Source organism: Taudactylus pleione, unplaced genomic scaffold (genome assembly GCF_031769625.1).
Source record: "Taudactylus pleione unplaced genomic scaffold, aTauple2 ptg000518l, whole genome shotgun sequence".
NCBI lineage: Eukaryota > Metazoa > Chordata > Amphibia > Anura > Myobatrachidae > Taudactylus > Taudactylus pleione.
In genome coordinates, this window is record NW_028284920.1 from 8,704,419 (window position 1) to 8,723,636 (window position 19,218).

Here is a 19,218-nt window from a genome sequence, read left to right on the forward strand (position 1 = left end):
CCGATTAAAAAGCTCCAAGATCAGGGTTAGGGGGAACCGGTCCTTGATTGCAATAGCATTCAGGCCCCGGTAATCAATGCGTGGTCTCAGACTTCCAACGTTCTTCTTAACAAAGAATAGGCCAGCTCCGGCAGGTGATTTGGATTCCCTGATGAACCAGCACTCTAGATTCTCTTGAATGTATACTGACACTTCCAGGGCCTCAGGAAGAGAGAGAACAAACACTCTTCCATGAGGAGGCATTTTCCCAGGTAACAAGTCTATAGTGCAGTCCCACTCCCGATGAGCGGGAAGCGTCATGGCAGCCTTTTTACTAAATACATCCCTGAAGGACTAGTATGGAGCTGGAAGATGATCTTCTGGACAGATGATGGTACTCCAGATGACAAAATGTGGAGGTTTGACAGATGACAAACATGACCGATAGCATTGGGATCCCCACGACAGGATTTGAGGTTCACTCCAATAGAAAACACAATTTAACAACTGTCTGCTTCATCCCTTATACTCTCATGAGTATAAGGGATGAAGCAGGCAGTTGTTAAATTGTGTTTGCTATATCTTTGGATCAAAGGACTCAAGAGATAAGCAAACACAGCCCTGTCGGCTCTTTGTGTCATGGCCAAAGGGAAGCTCTCAAAGTTGCAATATCTGCAGTACATTTTCCCAAAGCATCTTAAGTAATTTCAGCATGCACTTGTCAAATTAAACAATGTGCATATAATGTATACATCACTTTTCCCAAGTACAGTTTCAGCTCACGCCAATGTCCTCCCAAACCCAGAATAATGTGTTTCAAAGAGTAAATTTAAATAATTTGTGTCTCTTCAGCTGCAAAATACATGATTGGGGTCATAGACAGCTGAGGTGTGTGCACAGTCAGGATACTGATAAGGACAAATCTGGACAGCGAGTATATTTTAATACTTAAAATACGCTTTAGATCAGCTTTACTATCTCTTTGTAGTCACAGTGTACAGTTCTGATATAGGGACAGCTCCTAGTGACTAATCGAAGACTGACAGCGAGAGCAGGGGGCACCCAAGTCTTGTTACTGCAGATATTGAAGCCACTGACTGATAGAGCAAAATCCAATTTGTATTATTTTATAGCCTCTTGGACAGTGCAAATTGAAGATAGGATGAGGGTGAGGAGAACGGATAAATAGAGGGGCTTAGCAACAACCTATTTAACTGTGCGGTTTGGATACAAAATGTGTTATAGCCCATTTTATGCACCATAATTAGCTTATAGGGAAAGAAAAAAAAGTGACCTATAACATGTCCCCTATAATTGCTCAAATTAGTTTTATTATTTAAACAAAATTATATGCACTACTACATCCAGGTGTTCTGTGACACTTTACGGGTGAGCCAAGAGAAAATATCAGGACCAGTTAGTTTATTCCAGTTTCATGTGAAAACTCAGAAAAAATCTGGAAAAGTGAAGATTTGTTTGAGACAGGATAGATTTAATAAGTCTGTATTTAAAGTAAGATTATATTTAGATTATCGAACAGTAATGTATATGGGTGCAAATTCACAATGAAAGTCTAGTGGACATACAAACCCAATCCCCAAAGGGAAAATAAATATTTCCAATAAAAAAATATGGCCCACCTTCAGCCATAACTCCAACCATATTCCAGGTTTGTCATGACCATACTGATAATCCAAGAGTCAACTTTGTATTTGCCTATGTGGAATCAGGACTGTGCCATGAAAATGGGTTTCAAGTTAAAAGATACAGTAGGCCACATATGTTTAAAGTTGATATTTCAGCAGAATCTGACTTTTCACCAGAGTTTTGACGGGATCTGCTGCCGGTCTGTGTATTCCAGGCCAATGTTTAGAGGCACCCAGCTCTCTGTACCATCAATGACATCACAATCAGTCAGCTATGCCGATTGTAGGTGTGTGTCCTGAGAGCCAGGTGCCTTTAAACATTGTCCCTGCATACATGGCCTGTGATCCCTGCTATACCCCAGTGATCAGTCATAGAGGAAATTGCAGGGAGTGTTTGTCACCTGATTTATTCTGCCATTCTGTCCAGCATCTGGCATATCAGATCTTTGTGTTATGGCTTTGTCTATGACCAATTTAGCCACTTATATGGAGGATCATTGGTGACTGAGCCTAATGACTAGACCAGTGGTTCTCAAACTTGGTCCTCAGGACCCTACACAGGTCACGTTTTTTCAGGTCACCCAGCAGATGCACAGGTGTATTCATTACTCACTGACACATTTTAAAAGATCCACAGGTGGAGCTAAGTATTTAACTTATGATTCTGTGAGGAGACCTGGAAAACATGTACTGTTTGGAGTCCTGAGGACAGCGTTTGAGAACCTGTGGACTAGAGATGTGCGCCGACCCCCGTGTTTTGGTTTTGGATCTGTATCTCCTCGTGTTTTGGATCTGGATTGGTTTTGCCAAAAGCGCCCTTCAGTGACTTGTTTTTTTGGTTTTGGATCTGTATTTTTTCTAAAAAAAAACATAAAAACAGCTAAAAATCACATAATTTGGGCCTGTTTTTGTTCCTACAGTATTATTAGCCTCTAAAACATTAATTTCCACTAATTTCCAGTAAATTTTGACCACCTCACATATCACAATATTGTTTTCATCAAGTTTAGGCCCAAAATTTGCACCAAGCTAGCTGGCTGACTAAGCTAAGCGGCAGCAGTGGGCGGCACAAACACGTGGCTGTTCAACTTCCAACGTGGCACATCAGGACACAAATGTTTTTCAAGAGAGGCCTGAGGGAGTAGGAGTATGTATGTGTCACGACTCTAGGGAAATTGGCCTCCCGTGAAGGAACAGGCATAACTGACTGATAAACTGACAGCACAAACTGAGGAGGTCTGAGATACAGTATTTTTTCCTCATAGGACAGCACAGAGCTAGGAGAACTGGTTATAGGAACGACAAACAAAGTCAGGTTGTATAGAAGCTGGAACTTGACACGAGATCAGAATGAATAATAGACCTTTAATGACGACAACAAATGATAGGCGGTACTGGATGGTATTGGTAATAACTGAGTACTAGTCCCGGAGATAAAACTGAACACAGGGAAGAACAGCAGGTATCCATAGTCAGGAGTACTGCAAGTATTCCAGTAGGTAAATGTAGGAGACGTACTGTAGATCTGTGTTTGATAGCAGAGACTGAAGAGTGTATGCTGGAACACTGGGTTGAGCCCAGATAATAGGCAGAGTCCTACTGAGTCTGACTCAGGGCCTGATTCAGACCCGGTCGCTAAGCTGCGCTCGCGGCGATTTTCGCATATCTGCGCATGCGTATGCGTCAAAGTGCGCATGCGCGAACCAGTCACTGCGGACGGGAATCGTTCGCTCGTAGTACACAGACTGGACGTTAGTTTGAGTGACGGCGCTGTTTGTGGGTGGTGACAGTGGAAGGTGCTTGTGAACAGGGGAGTGGATGTGCGAACGCATGCATGTCTGAGCATCAAAACGGAGTTTAATGGGTATGCATAATTAGCAAAGTAGCGTCATTGAACACGTCACTTGGTTGTATTTTAGCCTGAACTGATCGCACTGCTTGTGGTGGGGTAGGGTCCACCTCAAAGGCTGCAAGCAGCTCCGATGGTTCTCGATGTTACCGATTATTCATACACTTCCTGGAGATGACGTGTGTTAAGATAGAAAAGTGCGTGTCTTTATACACCAGCGTTTGCTCACTGCCGTCGCTCTCTAAGACATAGAGGGCATCCTTACGCCACACAGTGCGATCGCGGAATTTGCATACACGGCACCTTTTGGAAGCGAGCAATCGCTGCTTAGCGCGCAGGTCTGAATAAGGCCCTCAGACAGAAGATAGCAAAAGTTCTTGGAACACGGTGCTGAGCTGTGCTAAGTTTAACAATGGCTTGGAAGCTCGTAAAGCAGTACTGAACAGAGGCCCTGATTCAGTGCCGGACGCTCTGACCAGAGCGCTTGCTCTGAATCAGGGCCATCCTAGTTAAATTTGGAGCGGCCTTTTGGACGCTCGCATAGCTGTGGGTTACCACCCACAGCTTATGTGAGCGTCCATGATGATGGTCGTGATGGTCAAGACCATTGCGAACATCGGGCTTGCGACGAGACCCTGTGGTAGGATCTCGCTGCCGCAAGCCCTGGAGTGATTTTGGCTCTATCAGAGCCAAAATCACTCCCACTGACATCACTAGTGATGTCTGTGGGGCCGGCCCCAGACGGTAGGCGTTCCCATGGGAACGCCTCCGTCTGGCAGCCACGCCCCTGGCATGCCCACCAAAGGGGGCATGCTGTCACTCACCATCGACAGCACGCCCCCTTTGTTGAGAGACCCGGAGGGACAGCTTGGCTGTCGCTATCCGGGTCTCACACATGTGCACGATGGAGCTCTGTCCGTCGTGCGCATGCAGGTACCATCGACCCGCTTGCGAGCGTCCTGCGCTCGCGAGCGGGTCTGAATGAGACCCAGAGTCCAGAAATAGTGAACAATGGAGTACTTAGACTGGGGTAAATGTGGATCTGGCAGGAGCCAAAAAGGTAAACCTTAAGAGATGTTGCACAGACACAGACTGAGTGTCCAGGAAGGATTTATACACCTAGTGCCTGTTGCTGGTTGGACAGTTAACTCAGCTGACCCCCAGAGCTGAGCAGGATTGGCAGGTGCAGGATGCAGGAACAGGTGACCAAAGCAAGATGGCCGTGCCCATGGACCGGAGAAGCCAGTGCTGACAATGTGGAGAAGAGGCATGCAGTGAGGACAAGTGCAGGTAAGTAAGGCATAGCACGGACTAAGCACTGGTCTCTGACCTTAGAGGATCCCGTGTGGCGGATGCTGCTCATGGCTTTGGGGACGTCAGGCATGGCGCACCGTGCACCAGGACTTAGTCAGGCAGAGCGCGGCTGTCTGGACCCTCCTTGGTGAACTGGCAGCCCAAGTCCTGACTGTATGTAGTTGAAGTAAACATTAATTTCCACTCATTTCCAGTCATATTTGACTACCTCACAGCTCACAATATTGTTTTCATCCAGTTTAGGGCCAAAATTTGCACCAAGCTAGCTGGCTGACTATGCTAAGCGGTAGCAGTAGGCGGCACAAACACGTGGCAGTTCAACTTCCAACATGGCACATCAGGAAACAAATGTTTTTATTATGCAAGAGAGGCCTGAGGGAGTTGGAGTATGTATGTAGTTGAAGGCAGGAACAGGAAGGGTTGATTGTTAGTAAATTTCATTTTTTGATTCTGAAATATATTTGTGAAGGAGGGGAGGCATTTACAAAAATGTTTTTACTCATTCACATCAGTCCTTGCCCCAGAAGAATCCTTGAGCGCCAGGCCTGCTGCTGGGAGTGGATTTTCATCCCAGAAGGGGACCAGGAAGACTACTAGTATTGCTTTCCAAAACAATTGACTGTTAATCCTTTGCAAAGATTCCACTTGAAACTTTTTCCCAACTTTTACAGGGACATTAAAAGAAACATTAGTGGCCTTCAAACTGCCATTGTACCCACTGTCTACTTAACCAGCACATATGGACAAGCGGAACAGAGCAAATGCAAGATTTCAGATTTAAGGTTTAAGTCTTACATTGTGTCTTTCTTGAGAATCCTGCGCCTACTTCTGCTGCTAGGAGTGGATTTTTATCCCAGAAGGGGACCAGGAAAAGTGCCTTCCAAAACAATTGACTGTTAAATAATGCTTTGCAAAGATTCACTTGAAACTTTTTCCCAACCTGTACAGGGACATTAAAAAGAAAACATAGTTAATTAGTGGCCTAGAAACTGCTGTTGTACCCACTGTCTACTTAAACAGCACAGATACGTGGACAAGCAGAACAGAGCAAATGCAAGAATTCATATTTAAGGTTTAAGTCTTACGTTGTGTCTTTCTTGAGAATCCTTGAGCACCATGCCTGCTGCTAGGAGTGGATTTTCATCCCAGAAGGGATGAAAACATTGTTTCTTCTTCCCAATGGACACAGATCTGAAGAGGCGCTGGAGGCTAATGAGTGGTCCGATGCACCCCCGGACCACCCCTTAGTTTCGCCTATGCTAATGAAGGTAATTGGGGTACTTAAGTTGTGTCAATTGGTGCCAAGTAGCGCATTAACACAAGTGGTGAAGAATAGCATTAAGCTGTTTTTTTGTGTGAAAATAAGTACTCCCAGCAAATTTGGGGTACTTGAGAATGGGTGTAAGCATATTTTTAAGTTGCTAAAGTGAAGTTTTAATTCACTTAAAAAATCCACCTGCCGCAAGCACCTGCAATCAAAAAAACACCTGCCCAATACTGGGGGACCCCCCAGAAGTCTATTTTGTTAGTTTTCAAGTTTGTCCCCCAACTTTGTACTTTTTTGGGGTGTTCTAAATTCTTTTTTACATTTTTTTTTACACAGTTTATGTTTGGGGTACTGTCCCAAGGGTGCAGGGGGGTTTCCCGAAGTTTGCACCCCAAAACCGCAATTCTGCACTTTTTTCCGCCTGCAATTCATAGGCGAAACTTCTCCACCGATTACATTGCATTGACTTTTCACGTATGCGAAAAGTCTTTGGAATTGAATACGGCAGAAACTTTCCGCCTGGCGAAATTCATCATCCGCGATACTATTTCGCGGAATCAGACTTTTCGCTTCTAATTGAATACGGGCCTTAGTTGGCAAGTTGGGGCAATAATCGTGCAGTGTACGGCCAGCTTCAGGACTAACGTAAATATGGACTTTGACCTTCAACCTTCTAAGCCTACTCATTTGAAAAGGTCAATCAACCTTCACGGCTTTGTATGCTCCACAATGAAAAATTTAATAAAACATTTTCAGATTCAGTGCAGTCATTTGTGCTTTGCTCATATGTTAGTAACATTATATATTGCATTCTGGGCTTGTCATCCAAATATTTGCAGCTATTTATAATTCTCTATATCACACAAAGCCAGGTTCAATACCATGCTTCACTTGTAACAACAAAAACATCTGTTTATAAAAGGTATTTCACAATAAAACAAGTGCTGAAAAGAGGGTAGTGGCAGGTTAATGAGGACTTTAATGAAATGATTTACATCAATGTGAAATACGTGAGGTGCAGAACTATTTACATTCCCAAGTGTGTACTGAGAATCTTAACAGATGATTTTTGGATGAGGCTTTCTTTGAATTCCATACTCTCCAACAGTTCTGATTTTTGTGTAATAGTCACAATATCTTGGTTGACAAAAGGGTCAGAGATGGCGGATTTTGGGATGTGGCCTCGGATAAATGGGGTCTGATGGGCCAATTGAAAGATGGATAAAACAGCAGTTTGTCACTTGTGTTTTGTCGGCAAGCTTAATTGTAAAACAGCCCAATCTACCATAGTGGAGATAATTGTATCCATCAACCGAAGAGGAGAGAAGTACAGTACAGTTTGAAGCTGCGAGTTTGTCCCACAACTCGCAAATGTAATAGGGTGTGTGTTTGTGGGTGCTAGTTTGACTGGCATGCAAGTTAAACTGCGGGTAAACTCGTACCTTGTAATGCGAGTTTCATTAGTTTTGAGTTTGACAAAAGCCTTCACAAATCAGTGAGATCTGTGAAGGCTTCTGTGTATAAAACCTATTAATGTGTTTAAATAAACATAAAAAATTATGTGGGGTCTCCCCCTAAAAGCACAATCAGCACCGAGCTGTTTGAGCCGGTCCTGGTTGTGAAAATACGGGGGGAAAAAAAGACATAATCCAGCACTCAGTGAGCCAGTACTGGTTGTGGATAATACGCTGGACCCCTACTCATTTTGTTCCCTGTATTTCCACAAACAGCACTGGGCTCTTTCTAGTGGGGGTGTAATTCTGCAGCCGTGGGACTTACTTCACAGGGTCACCTGGCCAAAGCATTCAGCACCCCACGCTAGTCAGCCCAAGCCGGGGAACCCTGTGGAGGTAGGGACTCCCCAATAAAGGGATTGCCCCCTACAGGGCACCCCAGGCCTGGGCTGATAGCTCAAGGCTTTCCCCAGCACCCCTTGGTGGTGGGTGTGAAGTTGATAGTGTCAAAAATTGTTAAAATAATATTGTCCTTTACAGGAGAATAAGAGGTCCCAGCTAGCCTCCCCTGCATGCTTATACCGCATTCTTATACCGCAAGTAGACTTCAATGGTGGGAATGCACATTAGTAACCACACGTTGAAGTCAATGGGGGGAACTGCTCATTGACTGAGAGGCGGAGACTTGCCTCTATCAGCCAATGAATGTTCAGCCAATGTATTTCTATGGAAAATGCAGCGACTGGAGCGTCATTCGTGAAGTACCGTTCTTAGGGGACAGGACTATATCCAATGGATTTGCTCTTCTCATTTTTTTATTTTAAGAAGACCGTGGATGTCTACAGAGAATGAAGAGGACCAGAATCAAGGGGTAGACAAGTATGTTGTTTTTTTTTACAGGTACCGATCTGGATTCTACTGGAGAAGGGGACAGACAGGCGCTAGGGACGAGGTAAGTATGTAGTGCGAGTGCAGATGAGTGTGAGGGAGTGTATGTGTAATAAAATATTACAACTTTCAGTGTGTGTCGCCTTTTTTTAATATTTATTTTGCAGGTGAACTAGAGGTACCAGTGGACCCTTAATGCCCTGCATGCTGGTACTTGTGATTCTCCAAGTACCAGCATGTGGGGGAGGCTTTTTGGGACCTCTAGTTCTCCTGTAAAAGGTACTTGTGGTTCTCCAAGTAACAGCATACAGGGGAGGCTTGTAACGGACAATATTATTTTAACTACTTTTTACACTATCAATTTAGCACCCACCATCCAGGGGTTCTGGGGATACCCCCGGGCTATCAGTCCCCGCCTAGGGTGCCCTGGAGAGGGGGTCCCCTTTATTGAGGGGCCCCCATCTCCCCAGTGATCCCCGGCCTGGGCTGACTAGCGTGAGGTGCTGAATACTTTGAAGCGCCCAGTGCTGGTTGTGGATAATACGTGGGGACTCCTACGTCTTTTTTCCTCTGTTTTTTCACAACCAGGACTGGCTCACAAAGCCTGGTGCTGGTTGTGCTTTTAGGCGAGGACCGTAATTTATTTATTTATTTTATAATAATTTATTTACATAATTTTTTTTTTTTTCATTTTAACATTTAATAGCGTTTACACACAGAAGCCTTTATGGATCTCACTGGTCTGTGAAGGCTTCTGTGAAACACGCACCTACTCAGGCTAAACTCACTAGCGTGATGCAGGTCTGTTATTTTGAGAGTGTTAGTTAAGTATTTCTGTGCAAGTTTAAAACTTGCACTCTATTACATTAGCCGAGTTGTATGTTTTCCATTGCAAAACATCTGGATGCGAGTTTGGCCATTGCAAGTTGCCGGAATTCTAGATACATGCGAGTTTGCATGTTCTCGCAACCTGTTACATGTGTGAGTTGTAAAAAAATGCAAGTTTAGTGCTAAACTCAAATTTTTTTTTACAACTCACACCCTATTACATTCCGTCCTCTCTCTTTTTCAAAATCACTCTGGAAGTTGTAAAAATATGGCTGCCAGTTATACACAGACTCACAGCTCTCAGCATTTAGGACCTCATTTAGAGTCGGTCGAAGCGGCCGCACGGTCATATGGGAAAAGGGGCCGGATATGCAAATGATTCCCTCGCAAGTTGATCCCTAAGGTCGGATCGGTAGCTGGCCAACCAAGGGGAGGAAGCGGCCGGAAGACAAAAAAAATACGCCCTCTTCTCGTACGCATTACACGTCATCTCCGGGCATATAAGGATTAATCGAGACCATCGGGAACCATCGGAACTGGTCGTAGAGCTTAAGGTTGACCATACCCTCTCTTAAGCTCTACGATCATGTCAGTGTAAAAACCTCCCATGTCACATGTGCCATGACGCTACTTTGTTAATTATGCACTCCCATAAACCATATGCACTCCCATAAAACGCTGTTCGCATAATTAGGCACGCATGCGTTCGGATTTCCACTCCCCCGTTTTCAAGCACCTTCCCCTGTTACCAACCACAAATGCCTCAATCTGTCACTCAAACTACTGACCTGGCTGTGTTCAAGGAGAAAGAAATTTCTGATCGTAGCGGCTAGTTTGCGCACGCGCATTGCGAACTTTACGCATGCACAGTATAGCGAACATCGGTGGCGTACGACCGTGCGGCCGCTTCGACCGACTCTGAATGAGGTCCTTAATGTGTAGGTAAGGAGGAGGGGAGGATTTTACATTATACAAAGCAGACAAAGCCCCAAGGGGTGTTCCAAAGCTTCTCTGCTCACATCATGTCCTGTAACTGTGGTTGCCATGGTAGTCTATGACATTGTGCAGAATTATAAATTACTAGTAGCCTGAATAAATAATAACCAAGGCTGAAAGGCAAATACAATGATTTTTCTTATAGCCCCCCACAGTAATTTATGATCATGGGATTGTTGCTTTAACAGAAAGTTTTTGGCCCTTGTTAAAAGCAGCCAGCTGTACCTGCTACTATCACAGGTTTTGCACAGCCATGTCACATCTTATTACAACTAAGGTAACGCTCTCCTGTATTGTCTCATTAGCTGATTTCCTATTGTGCTTCTTTCTCAGTCTGCCTTCCTGTTCTGCCACTCTGCCTGTACAGCTCTCATTAGAGTGAGACAAGGTGAACCGTATCTGCTTTAAGCAGTAAAAGCTTTTTGTGTCAACACAGAACAAAGTTTTTATTTCCATCAATTGCTGCACGTCTGTATATGTGAAGCTTGTTATGTCTCTTATCTAGTTTTTGTCAAAGAGAGATTAATGATACGTGAAGCACACGGCTCTCTGTATTCATATAATATCTTCTGTGTGTGATATTTTGGTTGTTTTCCCCTACCTGAATATTTGCTATGTTAACAAAACCATTCTAAATCCCATTAAAACTCTGGCTGAGTACAATGCATAGAACAAACTGTGCTTTATGTTTTTTGCTGGGGAAGATAAAGATTGCTAGATTTATTATATTTCCTTGTGCAGGGAAAAAATGAATTTTTACCAAAAACTGGGCGCTCGCACACCTGATTGTTTATTTGCCTTCGTGTGAACTGCTTTTCAAGGCTGCTGGAGTAAATGCTCCCTCCGCGTTTTACTGTAAGCTTAGCTAGCGATGAGTACAGTGTCTGATCTTTACAGCCACTCTGGACGCCAATGGTGCGGTCAATATGCTGTATTGTTGTATATTACATGACAGGCATTAGAAAACCTAAACTCATAGTCCTATTTTGTATGTACAGATGTGTCCACATACATCTATCCTCCGTGCGATACAAGTTTCACCAATGATGCAAATAGATAGCACAAGCAGGTTCTGCTGATTAAAATGATATGTAGCATGCCTATATTCTGTGTGTGACTGCAGGTTTATCTGCATGCTAAACACTACGTTACAGTGTTACAGCCGCTGACACGGTAACCAGCATAGTGTTTCACCAATGATGCAAATAGATAGCACAAGCAGGTTCTGCTGATTAAAATGATATGTAGCATGCCTATATTCTGTGTGTGACTGCAGGTTTATCTGCATGCTAAACACTACGTTACAGTGTTACAGCCGCTGACACGGTAACCAGCATAGTGTTTCGCATGCAGATACACCTGCAGTCACACACAGAATATAGGCATGCTGCATGTCATTTTAATCAGCAGAACCTGCTTGTGCTATCACTGTGCGAATAAGATGCATTTGAAGGTAAAAAGTCGCGCAAAAGACGCTCGGAGCTACCAAGTCATGCCACTGCATGTATGGAGACTAGAAGGGATGTATAACGCGCAAAGCGGATAGATGTATGAGGACCCATCTGTATGATAAATATGTGACATGTCCAACATTTACTTGACTAAATATTATACTCTTGTTAATCTACCTCTAGGTTTACAGAGTTTCTGGATCCGTTCCAGCGTGTTATCCAACCGGAGGAGATCTGGCTGTATAAAAATCCCTTGGTGCAATCAGATAACATACCTACGCGGCTGATGTTTGTAAGTGACAGTGATACATTTATACCTCCTTCTATGTAGCAATGTGCACTGAATAATCAAGTGCATAATAAATCACAATTAAAGCTACTACTAACTGGTTCATTTATATGCAACTCTGGACTCATTACTTAAACCATTCATCAATGGTCAGAGTTCCACCAAGTAATACAATGTGCCCCATGAACACATTACTAATATAAAAGTCATAAATATCAAATAAAAAAAATAAAAACATGCAAAATTATATAAACAAATTGATGTGACTGGAGTACCCCTACTTAAACAATGTTTCAGAGAAACTGTTTTATATTCGATCTGTGTATTTAATTTGCTATATTGTATACAATGTGCTATTATTTCCATTCAGAGATCCACTTAGATTGGTGCAGTACAAAAATGTAGACTCCTCTAAAAATTAGGTTCCTTTAACATACTATAAATCTCTCTGGTTACCTGTAAGAAGACCAGTGGATCTATTAAGGAATGGATTGACATCATACTTGCCTAGTAGATTCAAGAATCCAAAATTTTTGGGAATCGTTCTAGACCTACTGTATAGTAAAGCAGGTCCCCCTCCTGCTCACATCCTAGGTGAAATGGGCATGACAGGGCGTTTGCGGTATTGAGCCGCAGGGGACAGTGCTGGGGCCATGATGATGCAATTCACATAAACCTGCAGCAAGTACTGGCCATCTCCGTCTTCCCTCCCAGGGGGAGATGACAGAAGTAGGTAAGCATGATTCACAGTTTGCTACTGTAAGTGTCATGCAGTTATCTTGGCAGCCACAGTTGCGTAAAATTCCTTGCACTGAGTAAAGAGGCTTTGAAACACTCATAGCATAAAACTCTTCCCTCTCTGTAGTGTCACTCTTGGGAAAAAGCAAAAATTCAAAAAGACTTGACCCAATATTTTGTGCATTGGCAGCCATCGAAATATTGCCACATATTATGTTATTGGAAAACCTCATGAAATAATTATTCATTTTAAAATGATACAAAAATTTGCTGTTAGAAAAAAAACAAAAAACTCAAAAGTACCAGTCAGAGGGCCTTATTTATCAATGAGTTTTATCACTCAAAATGAGTGATAATAAATAAAATAAAAATAAATATGTTTTAACAGTTTCTTATATAGTGCAGCATATTCCGTTGCGCTTTACAATTGTAAGCATTAATAGAACAAAACTAGGTAATAACAGACAGATATATAGGTAGGAAGCCCCTGCTCGCAAGCTTACAATCTATAGGGAAATAGGCATTGATACACAAGGATAGGTGCTATATATTGCATTTTGGTGCAGCCAGAATGCATAGTTTCTTGGTTGGCTGCATGATCCAGTCACACAGGAATGTCAACTAAATGTCATGAGGATGTGAGAGAAAGACGATGTGTGAGATTGTGTGTGGACTGTAAAAGGGGATGTAATTAGATATGGAAGCTATGAAGGTTATGTGGGAGGTTCTGGAATCTGATAAGCTTGCCTGAAGAGGTGAGTTTTCAGGGAACGCTTGAAGGATTGGAGACTAGAGGAAAGTCTTATTGTGCGAGGTAGGTCATTCCATAGAGTGGGTGCAGCGCGAAGAAAGTCCTGTAACCGTGAATGGGAGCAAGTAATGCATGGGGATGAGAGACGCAGATCTAATGCTGAGCGGAGAGGTCGGGTTGGGAGATATTTTGAGATGAGTGAAGAGATGTAAGTTGATGTGGTTTGGTTAATAGCCTTATGTGTAAGTGAAAGTATTTTGTATTGAATATGGTAGAAAACCGGCAACCAATGGAGGGACTGACAGAGTGGGGCAGCAGAAGAAGAACGTTTCGCAAGGAAGATAAGCCTTGCAGCTGCATTCATAATGATTTGTAATGGTGATAGCCTGTTTTTGGGAAGACCAGTAAGGAGGCTATTGCAATAGTCAATGCGGGAAATAATAAGTGCATGGATTACAGTTTTTGCAGTGTCTTGTGTGAGATATGGTCGAATTTTGAATATGTTTTTAAATGTATGTAACATGATTTTGAGACAGATTGAATGTGGGGAACAAAGGACAGTTCAGAGTCAAGGATAACACCAAGGCAGCGAGCTTGTGGGGCGGGGTGGATGTCGAGGTATCAACAGTGATAGAGATAACTGGTAACTGTTATTGGCCTGTGGAAATATAATTAATTCTGTTTTAGAAATATTAAGGTTCAGATGGCGAGATGACATCCAAGATGAGATTGCAGAAAGACATTCAGTGACACAGACCAGTACAGATGGTGATAAATCTGGGGAAGATAGGTAGATTTGAGTATCATCCGCATACAGATGGTACTGAAATCCAAAAGAGCTGATTAGTTTGCCAAGAGAGGTGGCATAGATTGAGAATAGCAGAGGACATAAGACAGAGCCTTGCGGTACTCCAACTGATAGAGGTAGTGAAGAGGAGGCAGAATCATAAAAACGAACAGTAAAAGAGCGATCAGATAGGTAGGAAGAGAACCAAGAAAGAGCTGTGTCCTTAAGACCTAGGGATTGCAGTGTTTGTATGAGAAGAGAGTGGTCAACAGTGTCAAAAACAGCAGAGAGTTCTAGAAGAATTAGGAGTGAGTAATGGCCTTTAGCCTTGACAGTGACAAGATCATTTACCACCTTAGTCAGTGCTGTCTCTGTGGAGTGTTGGGAATGAAAGCCGGACTGAAGTGGGTCCAATAAGTTGTGTGAGTTAAGAAAGTGTGTGAGGCGGGTGTAGACAAGTCTCTCAAGTAGCTTGGAGGGGCATGGGAGCTGGGAGATAGGACGGTAATTTGAGAGAGTATTAGGGTCAGAATTTTGTTTTTTCAGAATTGGAGTAATCACTGCATGCTTGAACAGTGATGGAAAGTTGCCAGTAGAGAGAGAGAGATTATATAGGGTTGGGATAAGCACAGGAGACAGTGCTTTACTGATTTGTGAGGGTATAGGATCTAGAGGAGACGTAATAGAGTAGGAGGATGAGAAGAGTGTAGATACTTCATCTTCATTTGTGAGATCAAATGAAGAGAATGTGCCAGAGGGTTCAGGTAGGGAATTGAGCAGGTCACTAGCTGAGGAAGAGCCTACCATTTCATTTTGGATCTTATCAATCTTGTCCCTAAAATAGGAAGCAAGATCTTGTGCACAGATTTTAGCAGGTGGTTTGGGTGATGGAGGGGTAAGAAGCAGTTTAAATGTATTAAAAAGTTGCTTGGGGTTAGAAGCTTGAGCAGAGATTAGAGACTGGAAATATGTTTGTTTGGCAGTGTCCAGAGCTGTACGATAAGAGTTGTAGATAGTCTTATATGTGAGGAAGTCACTTGGAGTATGAGACTTTTGCCACTGACGTTCAACTGTACACGAGAGTTTTTAAACTTGCTGTGTATGATAAATGGTGCTCCAGCCAATCAGATCCCAACTGTCATCTGTTTGAAAAATGACAGTTGGACAGATGGAGATGCTATGCTGCCATGGCCTGACTCTGGCCACACACTACTGGAGGCTTGGCTACACATACTTCTCCGGCCCCCTCTTCCGGTGTCCCTAATGCTGCCAACACTTTAACAAACAAAAACAGGATAAATATGTTTTATACACTACACCCTCCAAACAATCCATAGTATCCACACACTGTACTCAGGGGGTCATTCAGACCCGCTTGCACACGATGGAGGGAGCTCCGTCGTGCGCATGCGCGAGACCCGGCTAGCGACGGGGTAGCCGTCGCTCCGGGTCTCGCACCAAAGGGGGCGTGCTGTCGATGTTGATCGACAGCACGCCCCCTTTGGTGGGCGTGCTGGGGGCGTGGCTGCCAGACGGAGGCGTTCCCATGGGAACATCCTACCATCTGAAGCCGGCCCCACTGACATCACTAGTGATGTCAGTGGGAGTGATTTGGGGTCTGATAGAGCCAAAATCACTCCAGGGCTTGCGGCAGTGAGACCCTACCACAGGGTCTCCATCGCAAGCCCGATGGTCACAATGGTCTTGACCATCGCGACCATCATCATGGACGCTCCATTTTCATGTAGGAGGGCCCTGATTCAGAGCGAGCGCTCTGAATCAGGCCCTCAATTCTCAGAAATAGCTACAATTGCAAAGAAGCCATACTAATTAATGGATTAAACACATCCCCCGTCATTTAACTTGCCCTTCCCTAAACAGAAGCCCCCTCCCTTACCTGGATTCGGGATGCCAGATCGGGGTTCACGTCACTACTGTAACATTGCATCTAACCACTGATACAGCAAGGTACTTACACCTTGTCCCATAGAATCTGTCTTATTACAAAGTCCATCCGTGAAATACTGTAGATCCCTTGCAGCGCAAGCCTGATATGACTTTAGCCATCTGTGCACAGGGCAGTTACACAAAAACTTTAAAGTAAAGGTTTGGAAACAAATATGGGGATTAATCCTATAGTTTCCAGTAACCCAATAGCCACTTGTGCTTGTGCCTGTTACTGTGAATGCTAGTGTCAGGCCGCCACTGGTGCCCCTCTCTTTTGGATGCTACATGACAGAATTAATTGCATTTGCTAGTGACCCACTTACAGTACATAACATCGAGGGCAATCACTGGTTACCACCGCTCCATTGTAGTGTCACTGTTGTTTACTTAACACCAGTGTATAACTAACTACCGTCATCAATGTCATACAGATGTGGATCTCCTACTTATTTTATTGTCAAGTGACATTTTACAGAATTTTAGTCTCTTATTCAGCCAATAACAATAAATGTGTGCACAGAGGGCTCTTATATGACAGAGGGCCTGATTCAGAGCCGGACGCTATTTGCGCTCGCTCGTTTAGAAAAAGGGGCCGGCTATTTAAATTGAGCGCTCGCTCTTTGCGGTCTGTTGACGCCTCTATGTCTGAGCGAGCGAACGAAATATGCGCTCGCTATTTTGTAAAGACGCCCTCTGGCCTCTCGCATCCTACGTCATCTCTGCTATTTATTTGATTAATCAAGTACATCGAAAGGCATCTGAACTGCTCGCAGTGCTTGTGGTTGGATTTTCCTATCGCAATCATGCGACTAGTTCAGGCTAAGAAACAACCAAGTGACGTGGTCGATGACGCTTCTTTGTTAATTATGCACACCCATAAAACGCCCGTTTTGACCTTTTGGCACGCCTGCGTTCGGATCTCCACTCCCCGTTTTCAAGCACCTTCCCCTGTTACCACCCACAAACGCCTCATTCTGTCACTCAAATTAGCAGGCATTCGCTATTTTGCGAGCACACAATTTCCGACCGCAATGACTGCTTCACGCATGCGTATTACAACCCACACGCATGTGCAGTTGTGCGAACATCGCTCAGAGCGAACGAGCGGCCGATTACGAGCGGCTCTGAATGAGGCCCAGAGTACCAAGAATTTACTTACAGAAAATTGCTAACCTGTTGGGGACTATCAAACAAACATTTATCCAGGGGCGTAACGTGAACTTTGTGGGCCCCATAGCAACATTTTTAAGGGGCCCCCACAAACTCAACAAGAGTGTATGTATATGTATATGTATATGTATACTTACAGACATACATACATACACAAATATATACAGTGTTCGTGCAGAACGGAAAAATTTGTGAGTCCCGAGGACCCGCTGCTTTAAATATTTGGGGTCCTACTCCACTATTTCTGAGTCCCATCACATTTTATAGGGGATGAGGCAGCAAGAGCAGGCAGTACAGGTAGCAGTTGGGGTAGAGCTGGGGTAGAGGGGAGTAAGAGCAGGCAGTACTGGGGATAGGGAGGGGGTAAGGGTACATACCAGCGGGTGCAGCACTGAGGGCAAGGAGGGGGTTAGGGGCAGTGCTGGGGGTAAGGAGAGGGTAAGGATAGATACCAGCTGGGGCAATACTATGGGCAAGAAGAAGATCGGGGCAGACAGTGCTAGGGGTAGGGAGCGGGCGAGGGTAGATGAAAGCTGGGAAAGTACTGGGAGGGCAAGGAGTGGGTTAGGGCAGGCAGTACTTGGGGTAGGGAGGGGGCATTGGTAAATTGCAGCTGGGGCAGTACTGGGGGAGCAAGGAGGATTTAAGGAGCAGACAGTGCTAGGGCTAGGAAGGAGGTATAGGTAGATAGAAGTGCACCTTTAAGTAGTAGTAGTAGCAGCTGCCCTCCCCCACCCCCACAGCACCAAAAAACAACCAAATTTACTTTTGTAAACTTTTGCTAAGTTACTTTTGTGTCAGGGACTACCTCCCGCCTGGTGCCAGGGACTGCCGCTGGGTGCCGAGGCTGTTCTTCCTCAAGGGCCATCCTACTGCTGGGAGCCAGGGTCTACCTCCCGTCAGGGCCATCCTGACGCCAGGTGCTGTGGCCGTCCTTCCACCGGGTGTGGGGGGGCCATACTGCCCCCTGGGTCGTCCTGCTGCCTGGTGTCAGGGAAGTGGCCACTTGTCCCTGTAGTGTCGGGGAAGCGGCCGCTTGTCCTTGTAGTGCTGCTCATCCAGGTACCATCTCTGGCGATGTCATATGGCAGTGTCATGACGTCATCGCCTGACGTCTGCACCCCAGGTCATTGCAGCCAGTGAGTCAGGGGACTGACACTCTGTCAGGATCTGGGTTGGGTACGGGGCACCTAGCTGTGCACTCTACACTGTGGGAGGCAGAGGGGAGGACACTCACACTGAGTGACACCTACATGTACATGGTCCACCTCTTAGCTAGTATTAATCAGGCCCTGGGTGCAGGAGGTTGCTTGCTGGGCCGGCGGGCCTCTTAAGCTGCCGGGCCCCAGGGCAAGTGCACCCCTTGCACCCTCCGTAGTTACGCCACTGCATTTATCTTAGGTTAAACTGAACAACCCTATCCTGAGATAGATACTGTACATGTGTATAGAGATTTAGGGGCATATGTATCAAAGCTTGATGCAAGATAAAGTTGTGAAATATACAGTACATCAACAACCAATCAGCTCCAAACTATCATTTCTTAAACACAGACTGCAAAATGTAAGTTAGAAGCTGATTGGTTGGTGATATATATCTCACAATTTTATCTCACATCAAGCTTTGATACATATGCCCTTTAGTATAGTAATTTGCTGCTTATCCAGTACATTAGATGTTTTTTAGTGTGTCTGGTTAATCAAGATTGTGAATGACCTCCTTCAGTTCTTAATACCACACTTAACAGAGTAAAAACTATTTAACTTCATCTATACAGTAATATAGATTAGGCTTTCCCAGGTGCTGTCCATTATATTAGGAGCTACAATACAAAGTTGTTCAGTAATGTCATTACTTGCAAGCA

The 19,218-nt window shown here is 44.3% G+C and overlaps 1 protein-coding gene across 1 annotated transcript in view; it reads left to right on the plus strand.

Annotated features, from left to right (window-relative positions):
- Positions 1–19,218, plus strand: part of PLPP4 (phospholipid phosphatase 4) — a 173,383-nt gene that overhangs the window by 75,567 nt on the left and 78,598 nt on the right. The window contains exon 2 of the mRNA XM_088450417.1: positions 11,856–11,964. Within this exon, the coding sequence (XP_088306543.1) occupies positions 11,856–11,964 (109 nt within the window). The remainder of the gene's footprint in view (positions 1–11,855; positions 11,965–19,218) is intronic.